The following is a 16297-nucleotide window of genomic DNA, read 5'->3' on the forward strand; positions in this document are numbered from 1 at the left end:
CCAAAGTCTGCTGCCTGAGTTTGTATGATGGCAATTTGCATATAGTCCAGAATGTTATGAAGAGTGATCAGATGAATTGCAATCAATTGCAAAATCCCTCTTTTCCATACAAATGAACTGAATCCCCCCAAAAACATTTCCACTGCATTTCAGCCCTGCCACAAAAGGACCAGCTGACATCATGTCAGTGATTCTCTCGTCAACACAGGTGTGAGTGTTGATGAGGACAAGGCTGGAGATCCCTCAGTCATGCTGATTGAGTTCGAATAACAGACTGGAAGCTTCAAAAGGAGGGAATCATTGTTCTTCCTCTGTCAACCATGGTTACCTACAAGGAAACATGTGCCGTCATCATTGCTTTGCACAAAAAGGGCTTCACAGGCAAGGATATTGCTGCCAGTAAGATTGCACCTAAATCAACCATTTATCAGATCATCAAGAACTTCAGGGAGAGCGGTTCAATTGTTGTGAAGAAGGCTTCAGGGCACCAAGAAAGTCCAGCAAGCGCCAGGACCGTCTCCTAAAGTTGATTCAGCTGCGGGATCGGGGCACCACCAGTACAGAGCTTGCTCAGGAATGGCAGCAGGCAAGTGTGAGTGCATCTGCACGCAGTGGGGCAAAGATTTTTGGAGGATGGCCTGGTGTCAAGAAGGGCAGCAAAGAAGCCACTTCTCTCCAGGAAAAACATCAGGGACAGACTGATATTCTGCAAAAGGTACAGGGATTGAACTGCTGAGGACTGGGGTAAAGTCATTTTCTCTGATGAATCCCCTTTCTGATTGTTTAGGGCATCTGGAAAAAAGCTTGTCCGGAGAAGACAAGGTGAGCACTACCATCAGTCCTGTGTCATGCCAACAGTAAAGCATCCTGAGACCATTCATGTGTAGGGTTGCTTCTCAGCCAAGGGAGTGGGCTCACTCACAATTTTGCCTAAGAACACAGCCATGAATGAAGAATGGTACCAACACATCCTCCGAGAGCAACTTCTCCCAACCATCCAGGAACAGTTTGGTGACGAACAATGCCTTTTCCAGTATGACAGAGCACCTTGCCATAAGGTAAAAGTGATAACTAACTGGCTTGGGGAACAAAACATCGATATTTTGGATCCATGACCAGGAAACTCCCCAGACCTTAATCCCATTGAGAATTTATGGTCAATCCTCAAGAGGCAGGTGACAAACAAAACCCCCCAAATTCTGACAAACTCCAAACATTGATTATACAAGAATGGGCTGCCATCAGTCAGGATATGGCCCAGAAGTTAATTGACAGCATGCCAGGGCAGATTGCAGAGGTCTTGAAAAAGAAGGGTCAACACTGCAAATATTGACTCTTTGCATCAACTTCATGTAATTGTCAATAAAAGCCTTTGACACGTATGAAATGCTTGTAATTATACTTCAGTATTCCATAGTAACATCTGACAAACATATCTAAAGACACTGAGGCAGCAGACTTTGAGAAAATTAATATTTGTGTCATTCTCAAAACTTTTGGGCACAACTGTACTGTATCTCACCAGAGAAAGCATCCGAACAAGTGAAACAGCGCCCCTCTGTCACTGTGTGTGTAGTTCCAAAAGAGTATGACATTGTAGCCACCTGTAGCATTGAATGCAAAGGAAGCCAGCGAGCATTTGACCTCCCATGATGAAACAATTATAAAATAATAGCCAATCAGCGTTGAGCTAAACTGAGTGAGCTAAACTGTGAATGTTCCTAGCGCACCAAAACAAAGTGTAAAGGGAAGCCAACTTGGATTTGGTGTGAATAGTGGAGCTCCTGTTTTCTTAGCGACTTGCGGTAACTCACAGTGCTTCTAAATCCATAGTTGTTTAGTGGGCCGAAAATGTCGGAAACAGTAACTTGCTTGATCATGCTGTAGGTCATGTAACTGTTTGTTACATGCAATATGATTTGTGGACTTCACTGGACAGAGGTTGCTTGTCGCTTTTGTGATGAAACAAAGCTGTAGTTCAATTTATTCTGCCACTGTGTCCTCTTGTTGTCTCAGCCTTTGGGTCTATATATCACGGCCACAAGGCACATGAACTAACAGGTTATAGAGCAAACAACGAGATTATTACAACACATAGGTTGTACTATGGCTTTTCTTACCCACGAACCGCTACTGTTCTGATATGATAATTATCTATAGTGAAGTAATACTACACTTATAGACCTATTTGCTATCTCGTCTTTGAATGTCAATATTAAGTATATAATTTCAAACCCAAATGTGCAGCATTAAACCTATGGTTCTGTCAGCTTCAATAAGATAGGCCTACACCACGGACACTATTATCTGACATGCACGCAGGCGCACACACACGCGTCCCGCCCAACTATGAGAGAGATAGCTCAACATTAAGCAATACAAAGTTCAGTCTGCAGTCTGTAGGTATAGAATGCTCACTGCCTAGGAAGAGGTATGGGTGCTGCACTGTGACTGCCACTGACTAACCGCAGATCAGGGCATACTGTTACCCTGTGACACACAGTGGGAGCTATTCCTGAACTTGTACAAGTTCCAGCTGGACCAGATTCAAGTCAGACGTCAGTAAATTAAAGGGACAGGTCAGCTGCACCATGATTAGCAGACACACCTATCAGTCATATTCACTATTTCCGATTGTACAGGCGGACACGGACCATACTCTATGTCACTGAAGTATAGTTGATGAAAATACATTTATCTACAAATGCCAACCCTATGAAATTAGGCGTGCAGAATTGCTTGACACATTAGCCTTCTTGTGAACTCTTAAACAAAACATAAAGGAAATACAGACCATCTATTTCAAAGCTTCATCAGATGCTATTTTCCCACTTCAGACCCTTTCCCGCCATCTGATCAACATGTGATGTCGTTCATGGTAATCTATCAATCTCAAGTGCATGTGGTCATGCGCAGAATTAGATTGAACAAAACTGGGACCTACTACTATTAGTAGGATCTTAATTTTAGCCGGTTTTAGTGTAAATTTCTAGCATATCAAGTTTATATTTGGTCAAGTGCAAAAGTGTCTAGCACTTACACAGCAGGAAATCTCATGTGCAGTTTACAAAGAGACAAAAACACAACAGACAATGTCAAACACCCATCCCATTCCGTCTTCCTCTCTATCACAGATCCTCCGGCCTGCCTTTTGCACTTGACCAAATATAAACTTGATATTTCTTGGCAGACGGTCAGGTTGCAACGGGGAGGAGTCTCACAGTTCTGTTCAGTCCAGGACAGGCTGAAGGACAAACAGACACAAAGGTGCAGAAAGAGAAAGGGACAAAAGACTGACCAACCAAATTAAAGGTGAGTTAAACTTTTTGGATAAAGAACAGAACGTTTTTACAGATGTTATGGTATTTGTTTAATTTTTGCTTCCCAAGTGTTTCCCATTTCAGATCACCAGTAATATCAACAGGCCTATGGCATGGCTTCTGTCTGTTTTGAAACTTTACTTTTAATTTAGGTATTTAAAACCCAATATTTATAAAAATGTATTTGACTTCATTTGAAAATGACTAGGTTAGACATTTACTGTCAGTTAACATGTATTGTGAGCCATTTTAATGGGGTATCTTATCTATGAAGGTTTATTGAGAGCTTCAGCTTGACCTACTTACTGTAAGTGAAGTTGCTGGGGTAGAGGAGCCACAATACAAACCTTTAACATGGATAACGTGTGGGCCTAGACCTGGATGATTTCATCTAGTCTATAGGGTGTAATAAATGACCTATAAATATAATAGCACTTTTCTAAAGGAATAAATCAATCAATCAATCAATCAAATTTATTTTATATAGCCCTTCGTACATCAGCTGATATCTCAAAGTGCTGTACAGAAACCCAGCCTAAAACCCCAAACAGCAAGCAATGCAGGTGAAGAAGCACGGTGGCTAGGAAAAACTCCCTAGAAAGGCCAAAACCTAGGAAGAAACCTAGAGAGGAACCAGGCTATGTGGGGTGGCCAGTCCTCTTCTGGCTGTGCCGGGTGGAGATTATAACAAAACATGGTCAAGATGTTCAAATGTTCATAAATGACCAGCATGGTCGAATAATAATAAGGCAGAATAGTTGAAACTGGAGCAGCAGCACAGTCAGGTGGACTGGGGACAGCAAGGAGTCATCATGTCAGGTATTCCTGGGGCATGGTCCTAGGGCTCAGGTCCTCCGAGAGAGAGAAAGAAAGAGAGAATTAGAGAGAGCATATGTGGGATGGCCAGTCCTCTTCTGGCTGTGCCGGGTGGAGATTATAACAGAACATGGCCAAGATGTTCAAATGTTCATAAATGATCAGCATGGTCGAATAATAATAAGGCAGAACAGTTGAAACTGGAGCAGCAGCACAGCCAGGTGGACTGGGGACAGCAAGGAGTCATCATGTCAGGTAGTCCTGGGGCATGGTCCTAGGGCTCAGGTCCTCCGAGAGAGAGAAAGAGAGAAGGAGAGAATTAGAGAACGCACACTTAGATTCACACAGGACACCGAATAGGACAGGAGAAGTACTCCAGATATAACAAACTGACCCTAGCCCCCCGACACATAAACTACTGCAGCATAAATACTGGAGGCTGAGACAGGAGGGGTCAGGAGACACTGTGGCCCACTCCGAGGACACCCCCGGACAGGGCCAAACAGGAAGGATATAACCCCATAAATCTACACATCTGAACATAGCCTACTGCCTCTCTGTCTACACAAACATAGAAACGAATTACCAGTTCTATCCTCTGTCCATTGGTTTAAGAGTTGTCTGTCTGCACTCCACAGGAATGGCGTCTCCTGCATCGATGGCGGCCCGCAGGGTATTATCTGCTGCATCACACGCAGGCCATGAGGGAGGATCAGGTGTGTGTAAAGTACTTAACTCTTCTCATATTGTTATATTCTCTCTCTGCTCTACTGCCTGCACCTTTTGTGTTGAGTTGGGCTTCTGGGTTTAATATTAACAGAGGTTTGTGGAAAGTTGGCAGTCTTCCTCTTACATTCATTAAATGTTTGTGCTCTGCTGTATTTAGGCCTGTCAGGTGACTTACAAATGTATCATATTGTAATTGAGGCGCTTCTGTCCTGCATGTCAGAGCCTGAGACAAGGAACCAAGGCTGAGTCACTGAAATCTGAACTGGATCATCAGTGTTTTGGAGCTGCTCTGTTACTTAGTTATGCTGGTGTTGTGATGTACCCAAGCCTTGATAACTCAGGGTCACACAGAACCGTTGAGTCTGATCTAGCGGAAATGGTTTGACCTCCACAGCTAGGACCTGGAAGATCCTGTCGTTTGTGTTGGCCCTACCTGGTGTGGCCGTCTGCATCGCCAACGCCTACATGAAGATGCAACAGCACTCCCATGAACCCCCTGAGTTTGTGGCCTACTCACACCTTCGCATCCGCACCAAGGTGATACAGGAGGCACTCTGATAACCAACAGACTAACTTCACTCACAGTTCATCATCTACATGTTAGGATTGGTAGTAGTAGTGGGATGTCTTTCTGAACATAGGTCTAGTTTTATCCAATCTATCCTGAATGATGAAAACAACTTTCTCTTTCAGAAATGGCCCTGGGGTGATGGCAACCACTCTCTCTTCCACAACCCTCATGAAAATGCTCTTCCTGAGGGCTATGAGGGCCCCCGTCACTAAGGAAACCTAACTCTATGCTGATCATCCACCTTCCCTGATTGCTACATGCTGAATATCTGTAATCTATAGCTCTAATGAACCTGGCATTATGCTACTGACCAAGGGGCCAATTAGCAACACTACTGACTGTGGTGCTCCCAGTCAGATAGAAATAAAAAATATAAAAGTTTTACTGTAATCACACACACTGAGTGACTTCTCATTTGTTTACGTCCAACTGTCTGATATTATGTGTAAGATGAATGGAACTAGTATGTAACCATACATATATTCCAGTTCTGAACACCAAACATACATTGAGGACAAGACAGACCAACACAGACGATGGATGTGCGTAGTGGGTGTGGCCTTGCTCTGACCACAGAACATTGGCTGTCATTTTCTGTTCATTTCCCGACAATTCTACATGTTGAATCACCACTGAGCAGGTGATCTACTGCGCATAGCCAACATTCGTGTTGATCCGTCTTGTCCTTTAGATACAGTATGCCTTTTCAGACAGGACAAAAGAGAAAGACATCTAAACAGATTTATTGAGGAGCGTGGATTCACATGAGGCGAGTGAAAGCTGATCTCTGTTATCGTCACCTTGCAGCTACTCCTAAAGTTCACTTTATTTACAGCATATACAACATGGCACCCAGTCCCACCTGATTATTAGTCATCCAAGTCAATACAGGACATTTACAGGACAGCTGTGTATATTTCAAAATCAAACTGAAAATATAAAAAAAGTTAACATTTACATGCAACAAAAGTATTTAGCATATTACATTATGCTAATGTTTTCATTATAATACAACTTAATTTACAGTGCACCATGAGATAATTATTTTCCTCATGATTCACTGTCTGAGAACCCATCCCTTTAAATGGCAGCATTTAAATATAAATGTAATATTCTGAAGAAAATCATTCAAACTTCAATTACTTTGTAAACACCAATATTGGAATATAAAAGGTTATTTGTTGTGAGACAAAGACAGATATTCACAAGGAAGGAAGGCTAATCATGTTGTGAAGACTTTTCACAATGACAAACGTTAATTTCAGTGTCATTGGAGAGACAATCACATGGTCTCATACCATCCCTAATAATCTATTTGATCCTCTGTATCTCCTCATCTCCATCCCCACCCAACACCCCTCTTTCCTCCTAGCCCTCCCCCTCTCAGCTCAGGGCCATGGTGGCCAGACTCACTAGGTCACGTTTCAGAGTCTCTGTACAGTCTGCCTCTCTGGCCAGTCTGCGCAGGCAGTCTGCAGCCAGGGAAGAAGGGCGGGGCTGGGAGAAGCCCTGAGAGCCCAGCAGTAGGGACAGGCAGGCCCTGCCCAGTCCAGGATAGCTGTACCGTTGGGAAAACCAATACACCTGTGGTAGAAGGGCCCATCTACCAGGACCAACTTTAGAGTCCTGTACAGAATCCTCAACCTTCTGTGTGTTTGAAACACTCCGCAGTTTAGAACGTCTTTTGCAGCACTTTGAGGCAGAACTTGATTTCAGCGGATTGACACAAGTCTCCAGTCCTGAGGTTGTCTTTGGTGCACTAATGCCCTTCTGGCCTGGTCCAGGGGCAGAGTGCCGTCTACCCTCTGTCTGCTGACAGGGTTGGAGTCCAGAGCCATGTAGTGACTCAGCCTGGCCTGCTGTCACTGTGGGGGCCAAGGAGTCTGTCTGGGCCTCAGAACCACTCAACTCTAGTCCAGATGTGCGGTTTGCCAGGCTCTCGTCAGCAGACTCTCCCTCGGACCCATATTGGTCCATGTTAGATGGAGGCTTTTTGGCAACGTCTGCAATTCGACCAGCATTCTTGGCAGAGCAGGACAGCAAAGACACACACAGATCCTCCACCTCCCTCTGCAACTCTGTCACCAAAAACCTACAGGCCCCCATCATCGTCTCAGCTAGGGGGGTCTTCTGGAAGCCCTGTGCCTCTGGTGAGGGTTCTTCTGCCCCGTCTCTCCAGACACCCAGCCCCTCAGAGGCCAAGGATCCCAAAATCTGACACTCTCCTCTGCCTTCTCTCTCCGTCTCATCCCCCTGTTCCTCTGCAGTCTCTCCATCCTTGTTCAGGCGACAGCCATGCAGATAGTGCAGTACAGGTAGCAGCATGCCTTGGCTCACATCCCTGATGGGGATGGCCTCCCCGGTTCTCCCTTGTGCCTCTCCAAAGCCCCCCCTCAACAGGGCCCTGAAGTACTCTGACCCCACCACCTCAGTTCCCTCCGCCCCAGCCACTGCTTCCCTATTGGCTGACACCTGGCTCCCATCGTCCAGCAGGAAGAGGAGGTCAAAGGTTGAGTCATTGTAGGGACAGATATTGACCAGACGAGGCTTTTTTAAGGGAGGGGGTGAAGCTTCACCGGTTTGTGAGACTGACAGGGGTTTGATAGGACTGAGTACCCTGCACCTTCTTTTAGCCAGTACTGTTTTGGGGCAACCCATCAGACTAGAGAGGCATCCAATCAGCAGGGAGAAATACAGAGAGTGCAGCTGGGGGGCGGAGACATGTTGCGGTGAGTTGAGACAATCTGAGAGGAGTCGTCGGCATTCACTGGTGTGATGGTCTTCCTCTTCCTCGTCCTCATTACATCCAAGGGGCTCCAGAGCCAAGAGTAGACCACCGTTGTCTAGAAGAAGTTTCTTCAAGAGAACCTTGTTACTGTTAGGGAACACAAGTTGATGTCAGATTACAGTTGGTATACATTTCTTAACATTCCACCAGTGCCATTTCACACAAGACAATTTGACTTACCCATTTACTAGTGGTAGAGACAGAGCACAGTTCAGTTTGTCTGACTCTGAGCCTGACAGCATCACATGGCTCAGGACTCCAGAACCAAATCCAGATTCACACTGAACACGTAGATTACTAAGCAGAGCAAGACCTAAAAAAAAAAAAATTATACCCAAAACTTTACAGCAGCACTATTACAAACTAAAAACCAAACTTTATGATCAAGTACATCAATTAAACTTACCAAGCTGTTTCACTTTGGACTTGACCCTATCAGTCTGCCTCTCTCCAGCTCCCCAACTCTCAGGGTCACTCCCTCTCTGGACCAGGTGATGGCGGATCAGAGCCACTGAGCCAGTCCTGACCAGCGCCTGCAGACAGTTGGGGTTGCAGCTCAGCCGGCACAGCATGCGGAAGCACCTGCCGCTGGGGTCCTGATGCTGGCTGAGGTAGAACAGTAGGCCAGAGATGATGCCTGAGTTGACCAGAGCAGCGCTGGGGTCCGTGGCGTGAGAGAAGCGTGAGAGCAGCAGCAGGATGGGAGACTCTGGAGCCCAAGGCTCAGGGTGGTAGGGGTGGTGGTAAGCCTGGGGTCGGAACACTGTGGGAGGGGTGTCGAGGGACACCACACTGGAGCGGGTGGTTGAGGGGACACGTGGCCTTTTCCGTGGAGGGGAGGAGAACTTGGATGGGGAGAGGGAAGTGAGGGGTGGAATAGTGGGGGAAGGGAGAGAAGAGGTAGAGGAGCCAGGCTGGGCTTGGGGGGTGGAGATAGAGGAGCTGGGCTGGGCTTGGGGGGTGGAGATAGAAGAGCTGGGCAGGGCTCGGGGGGTGGAGGTAGAGGAGCTGGGCTGGGCTTGGGGGGTGGAGGTAGAGAAGCTGAGCTGGGCTTGGGGGGTGGAGGTAGAGAAGGGCAGAGGGACACAGGGAGGCAGATCAGCAGTTTTTGAGGGAGATGACATGTGGACCTGAGCTGGAGAACTCGTTGAGGTAGAGGGGGTGGATTGACTCTGAGATTTGGGTGCGGATAAGGGAGTGGAGGAAGGTAGTGAGCGGGTAGGAGATAAGCATTTTAAAGGGGAATGACAGTCAGTGGAAGATGTTTGGGGAGAAGAAGAGGGGATATGAAGACTCCCCCAATCTCCCTCCGTGCCTCCAGGAGAGTCAAGAAGATCCCCCTCAGAGGAGATCAAACCTTCAGACACCAACCAGGACCTGGATGAGTAGCAATAGGACAGGTCAGATATCCATTTTTACAAAACTCAAATAAATCACAGGTGCACAAACCCAGAGGGGGGCAAAGGTGAGTCTGTTCACTCACCTCAGGCTAAGAAAGCTGGATGACCCAAGGACATGCTCCTTCCCCATCTCCTCTTTCCTGTTCCCCTCTGGGGGAGGGAAGTCAAATGAGTCGAAACATGACGTAGACAGCAGCTCTGAAGCAAACATGGTAGAGGTGAGGCTCACATCCATCTTCCCAGCAGATGGCTCCTCACCTTTAGCCAGCTCCACTAACCGAGCAACTAGCAGGGGGACTATTCCCAATTCTTGTAACTGTTCCAGGGCAGCTTCGTCATAGACAAAGTCAACACAAGCCAGAATGACCAATCGGTCGAGGGGGTGGCTCCGATGAACACCAAGGAAGCCAATCAACACCTCCAGACCGCCACTCTCCTTCACTTTGGCCCGGTTCACTGCCTCTTTGCAGCATAAGCAGAGAGCCTTGAGGAACACTCCAGACTTCAGGCCGTCCTTCTTGACCTCCTCCGTAAACTTCTGGATTACCCCCAGGGAACCCACCAGAGGACGTAAGCAGCCTTGAGTGCACATGTTGGCCAGGGTTTTCAACGCAAGCTCCTCAAAAGGTTTAGCGGCCTCTCCCGAAGCCATGACACCTAGCTGAGCTAGAACCCCAGATCGGGACACCTCTCTAGCACACTCTACACCACAGCTCCTGGTGAGCTCATGGAGGGTCCGGAGTGCTGCTCTCCTCAGCCCCAGAGGGTACTCTGGAGCAATGAGCGGGGCGAGAGCAGTCAGAGTACCCTGGGTGAGCAGTAAAAGGCGGTTTGAGGGGGTGTCTGCAAGGTAGAGGAGGGCACGGGCAGCCGACTGAGCACACTCTAGTTTAGAGGAAGGGGCTTCCAGTGGGTCATCAGAGGGAGGGGATGGGGCGGATGCAAGAGAGACGCAGAGGAGCAGGAGTGGAACACCACCTGTGTCGAAAACAGAAAAGCAATTATTTTTCAGGGACAAAATCTAATGTTCAACTTATACAGTACCAGTACTCATTCAAGGGTTTCTTTATTTTTACTATATTGTAGAATAATAGTGAAGACATCAAAACTATGAAAGAACACATATGGAATCATGTAGTAACCATAAAAGTGTTAAACAAATCAAAATACATTTTATATTTGAGATTCTTCAAAATAGCCACCCTTTGCCAAGTGTGTGCAAAGCTGTCAAGGCATTCTCTCAACCAGCTTCATGAGGTAGTCACCTGGAATGCATTTAAATGAACAGCGTTGTTAAAGTTTATTTGTGGAATTTATTTCCTTCTTAATGTGTTTGAGCCAATCAGTTGTGTTGTGACAAAGTAGGGGTGTATGCAGAAGATACCCCTATTTGGTAAAAACAAAAAAAAAGTCCATATATGGCAAGAACAGCTCAAATAAGCAAAGAGAAATGACAGTCTTTAATAGAACTTTAAGACATGAAGGTCAGTCAATCCAGAACATTTCAAGAACTTTAAAAGTTTCTTCAAGTGCAGTCACAAAAACCATCAAGCGCTATGATGAAACTGGCTCTCATGAGGACCACCACAGGAAACGGAGACCCAGAGTTACCTCTGCTGCAGAGAATAAGTTCATTAACTTCTTGGTGACAGGGGGCAGTATTTTCACGTTCGGATGAAATGAATGCCCAAATTCAACTGCCCGCTACTCATCCCCTGAAGATAAGATATGCATATTATTAGTAGATTTGGTTAGACTCTGGGAATCCAGATTTCTAAGGGACCTTCTTGCAGTTCCTAGCGCTTCCACTGGATGTCAACAATCTTTAGAAATTGGTTGAGGTTTTTCCTTTGTAATGAAGAAGTACAGCCATCTTGAACGAGGGTCACTTGAAGTGTACTGTTACGATAGAGGCGCATGACCAGAAAGCTACAGTTTGTTTTCCTCCCGTCTTCAATTTTATCGATTATTTACTTTTAAAAATACCCAAAGTTGTATTACAAAAGTAGTTTAAAATGTTTTGGCAAAGTTTACAGGTAACTTTTGAGATCTTTTGTAGTCACGTTGCGCAAGTTGGAACCAGTGTTTTTCTGGATCAAACGCGCCAAATAAATGGACATTTTGGATATATTGACGGAATTAATCGAACAAAAGGACCATTTGTGATGTTTATGGGACATATTGGAGTGCCAACAAAAGAAGCTCGTCCAAGGTAAGGCATGAATTATATTTTTATTTCTGCGTTTTGTGTCGCGCCTGCAGGGTTGAAATATGCTTCTCTCTCCGTTTACGGAGGTGCTATCCTCAGATAATAGCATCATTTGCTTTCACCGAAAAGCCTTATTGAAATCTGACATGTTGGCTGGATTCACAAATGTAGCTTTAATTTGCTATCTTGCATGTGTGATTTAATGAAAGTTAGATTTTTATAGTAATTAATTTGAATTTGGTGCTCTGCATTTTGCCTGGCTTTTGGCCAGGTGGGACGCTAGCATCCCACATATCCCAGAGAGGTTAAGAGTCACCATCCTCAGAAATTGCAGCCCAAATAAGTGCTTCAGAGTACAAGTAAGACATCTCAACATTAACTGTTCAGAGGAGACTGCATGAAATCAGGCCTTCATGGTCAAATTGCTGCAAAGAAACCACTACTAAAGGGCCACTAAGATGAGACTTGGGCAAAGAAACACGAGCAATGGACTTCGAAAGGTCTTCAAAAGCCAAGTTAACAAACAGATAACCGACCATTTCAAATCCCACCGTACCTTCTCCGCTATGCAATCTGGTTTCAGAGCTGGTCATGGGTGCACCTCAGCCACGCTCAAGGTTCTAAACAACATCATAACCGCCATCGATAAGAGACATTACTGTGCAGCCGTATTCATCGACCTGGCCAAGGCTTTCGACTCTGTCAATCACCACATTCTTATTGGCAGACTCGACAGCCTTGGTTTCTCAAATGATTGCCTCGCCTGGTTTACCAACTACTTCTCAGACGGAGTTCAGTGTGTCAAATCGGAGGGCCTGTTGTCCGGACCTCTGGCTGTCTCTATGGGGGTGCCACAGGGTTCAATCCTCGGGTCGACTCTCTTCTCTGTATATATCAATGATGTTGCTCTTGGTGCTGGTAATTCTCTGATCCACCTCTACGCAGACGACACCATTCTGTATACTTCTGGCCCTTCTTTGGACACTTAACTAACCTCCAGGTGAGCTTCAATGCCATACAACTCTCCTTCCGTGGCCTCCAACTGCTCTTAAAACGCAGGGAAAACTAAATGCATGCTATTCAACCGGTCATTGCCCGCACCTGCTCGCCCGTCCAGCATCACCACTCTGAACGGCTCTGACTTAGAATACGTGGACAACTACAAATACCTAGGTGTCTGGTTAGACTGTAAACTCTCCTTCCAGACTCACATTAAGCATCTCCAATCCAAAATGAAATCTAGAACTGGCTTCCTATATCGCAACAAAGCATCCTTCACTCATGCTGCCAAACATACCCTCGTAAAACTGACCATCCTACCGATCCTCGACTTCAGTGATGTCATCTATAAAATAGCCTCCAAAACGCTACTCAACAAACTGGATGCAGTCTATCACAGTGCCATCTGTTTTGTCACCAAAGCCCCATACACTACCTACCATTGCGACCTGTACGCTCTCGTTGGTTGGCACTCACTTCATACTCATCGCCAAACCCACTGGCTACAGGTTATCTACAAGTTTCTGCTAGGTAAAGCCCCGCCTTATCTCAGCTCACTGGTTACCATAGCAGCACCCACTCGTGGCACGCGCTCCAGCAGGTATATCTCACTGGTCACTCCCAAAGCCAATTCCTCCTTTGGTCGTCTTTCCTTCCAGTTCTCTGCTGCCAATGACGGGAACGAACTGCAAAAATCTCTGAAGCTAATGACGGGAATGAACTACAAAAATCACTGAAGCTGGAGACTCAGATCTCCCTCACTAGCTTTAAGCACCAGCTGTCAGAGCAGCTCACAGATCACTACACCTGTACATTGCCCATCTATCTACCTACCTCATCCCCATACAGTATATATTTATTTATCTTGCTCCTTTGCACCCCAGTATCTCTACTTGCACATTCATCTTCTGCACATCTACCATTCCAGTGTTTAATTGCTATATTGTAATTACTTCGCCAACATGGCCTACTTATTGCCTTAACTCCCTCGTCTTACCTCATTTGCACTCACTGTATATATACTTGTTTTATTTTGTTTTACTGTATTATTGACTGTTTTGTTTATTCCATGTGTAACTCTGTGTTGTTGTATGTGTTGAATTGCTATGCTTTATCTTGGCCAGGTGGCAGTTGTAAATGAGAACTTATTCTCAACTTGCCTACCTGGTTACATAAAGGTGAAAAAACAACAACAAAAAACATTAGGCCGGTGGAAATCTGTCCTTTGGCCTGATGAGTCCAAATGTGAGATTTTTGGTTCCAACCGCTGTGTCTTTGTGAGACGCAAAGTAGGTGAACAGATGATATCCGCATGTGTGGTTCTCACTGTGAAGCATGGAGGAGGAGGTGTGATGGTGCTTTGCTGGTGACACGGTCAGTGATTTATTTAGAATTCAAGGCGCACTTAACCACCATGGCTACCACAGCATTCTGCAGCAATACACCATCCCATATGAATCTCCCTTCAAAAGCAATAAGAACACCACTATAGCGAAGCATAGTTTTTTGGCTAGTCATCCATGTCTCCGCTAAATATACAACACTGACTGACAAAAAGTACCAGTTAGTGTGGTAGCCTTCTGTTGCCTATTGTTAGTGGGACAATCCTTTGTTTATCAACAGGACAGGTGAAGCTGGTTGAGAGAATGCCAAGAGTGTGCAAAACTGTCATTAAGGCGGCTACTTTGAAGAATAAAAAATACAAAATATATTTTGATTTGTTTAACACTTTTATGGTAACTCAGTGATTCCATATGTCTTATTACATAGTTTGATGTCTTCCCCTCTTATTCTACAATGTAGATAATAGTACAAATAAAGAGAAACCCTGTTTCCAAACTTTTGACTGGTACTGTACTACAAAACAAAAATACTCATCAGAAAGTTATGTACAGACAAGACACAGGCAGCCAAAATCATTATTACATTTTTTTTAACTTACCGGCAGAGTGGACAAGTGTGGAACTCTCTGGGTCCATGGCCAAGTTCCCCAAGGCCCGGGCTGCTCTGTTCTGGATTGTCTCCATGGCTACATTCTTCTTCAAAATACCCACTAAGAAAGGAAGAACAAACTTACATTTCTGAAATCCTCACCATCATGTGAAATGAATGATTTAAACTTATTGTGATAGTCACTTGCCCACAATAGATATTCCATCAAGCTTCCTAACCTTTAGAGGGGAGAAAAACATTAAATATCATAATGTAAGTCACCACTGTCCAACTTTTCATACTAAACATTCATATTCAATCAATGTAAATGTGTAGCAGCCCTGATTTGTCCTACACCCTTCTGTCTCACCTCAACTCGTGTCTGTCTCTCAGTGCAGCAGTTAGCCAGGATGCTGAGAGCCAGGTCCAGAGTCTTCCTGGAACACTCAGGGTGCTTTAGCAGGTCCAGGAGAGTGCGCAGTCCACCCTGGCCTCGGAATCGAGCTATCCCACTGCTTCCTCCTTTAATGTGCTGTGTGCGGATGGCCACCAGTGCTCGCCACTGCCCAGCTTTGACCCTCTTGTCCAGCTGTCTGTGTCCACTGATGTCCTGCCCTGCAGTGCCTGGCTTGTGGTCCTCGGCTGCTGCTCTCCCAGGTTTAGAGAGCTGTGACAGGCACCAGGTCAGAGAGGTCTCTGGGGAGGCTGAGGACACTTCTCTGGGGTTGCCTGCCCATGTCCCTCGTTTCTGGATCCCTGGCACTGGCTTTGACGCCATGATGCCACTAATTGTCTCCAACCCACCTGCTCTTCTGCTTATCCTCACTAACAAGTCACTTCACAGAAAGTGATGACATGGATGATGACAGGGGGACTGAGGGGCAGAAATGTGGATCATTATTTTTGTGCATTTTACTTTTCAATTTTCTTTGGCTACATCAAAGTTATACAGTATTAAACATGGTTAACAAATTATCTCCTCTAGTGTATTTTCATCTTAATCAATTTCCAAAGTTTGTCAAAAAATTCTGGAAAATAACAAAAATACTACAAATACCGGCATGACAAGTGGAAGAAATTACCCTTTGACCTCACTTCTTAGCAATGCTGCTGGGAGTTGAAGTTTGTAAACCTCTTGTCCACTCCCTAAAAAAACAGGCCTCTGTATGCGAGAAGGCCCAACAAACAATCACGGTGCGTTATTGTGCGAACACAAGTGCTGTAATCTATGTTTTTAAGTCCCATCTCAAGAGTAATAAAGTATTTGCAATGACTAATTATTCCCACCGACATAATTAATTCAATCAAACGAAGAATAATCGTTTTAGCTAGCCGCTAACGCCATCTTTTAGCTGGACGATAAACAGGAGGCGCCACGAAAAGGGGGGAGGGATGTGTGAAGGGGTGGGTCGTTCTATTTAATCATGGGCCTTGTAGTCTCAGCTGTTTTACAACTATCAGAATTAAGTAATATTTCTCTAGGAAAAATAGCATTTCCCAAAATATTTATAAATAACTCTTTGTTTCAAGCCA

General features: G+C 45.3%; 2 protein-coding genes across 5 annotated transcripts; one reads left to right on the forward strand and one right to left on the reverse strand.

The window, feature by feature from the left end:
- The first annotated feature begins 3277 nt into the window (after window positions 1-3277).
- LOC100335037 (cytochrome c oxidase subunit VIa) lies at window positions 3278-5831 on the forward strand. Its single transcript, NM_001171897.1, is given in 4 exon segments — window positions 3278-3312; window positions 4775-4852; window positions 5260-5402; window positions 5559-5831. Coding segments are annotated over 3 exon segments (309 nt in total). The 5' UTR covers window positions 3278-3312; window positions 4775-4776; the 3' UTR covers window positions 5649-5831.
- A 330-nt stretch (window positions 5832-6161) lies between these two features.
- LOC110538625 (armadillo repeat-containing protein 5) lies at window positions 6162-16166 on the reverse strand. 4 transcript variants are annotated; one of them, XM_036938779.1, is made up of 8 exons: window positions 15860-16166; window positions 15135-15638; window positions 14973-15003; window positions 14775-14885; window positions 9708-10602; window positions 8631-9601; window positions 8405-8537; window positions 6162-8311 (listed from the first exon to the last, which is right to left on the reverse strand). In XM_036938779.1, the coding sequence occupies exons 2-8, from the start codon at window positions 15540-15542 to the stop codon at window positions 6820-6822; spliced, it is 4041 nt and encodes a 1346-aa protein (XP_036794674.1). In that variant the 5' UTR covers window positions 15543-15638; window positions 15860-16166; the 3' UTR covers window positions 6162-6819. The 4 variants fall into 4 exon arrangements, with proteins under 4 accessions (XP_036794674.1, XP_036794672.1, XP_036794673.1 ...); XM_036938777.1 differs by having other exon boundaries at window positions 15847-16166; XM_036938778.1 differs by having other exon boundaries at window positions 15822-16166.
- Between the last annotated feature and the right edge of the window lie 131 nt (window positions 16167-16297).

The sequence above is a fragment of the Oncorhynchus mykiss genome, chromosome 12 (genome assembly GCF_013265735.2).
Source record: "Oncorhynchus mykiss isolate Arlee chromosome 12, USDA_OmykA_1.1, whole genome shotgun sequence".
NCBI classification, from domain to species: Eukaryota; Metazoa; Chordata; class Actinopteri; order Salmoniformes; family Salmonidae; genus Oncorhynchus; species Oncorhynchus mykiss.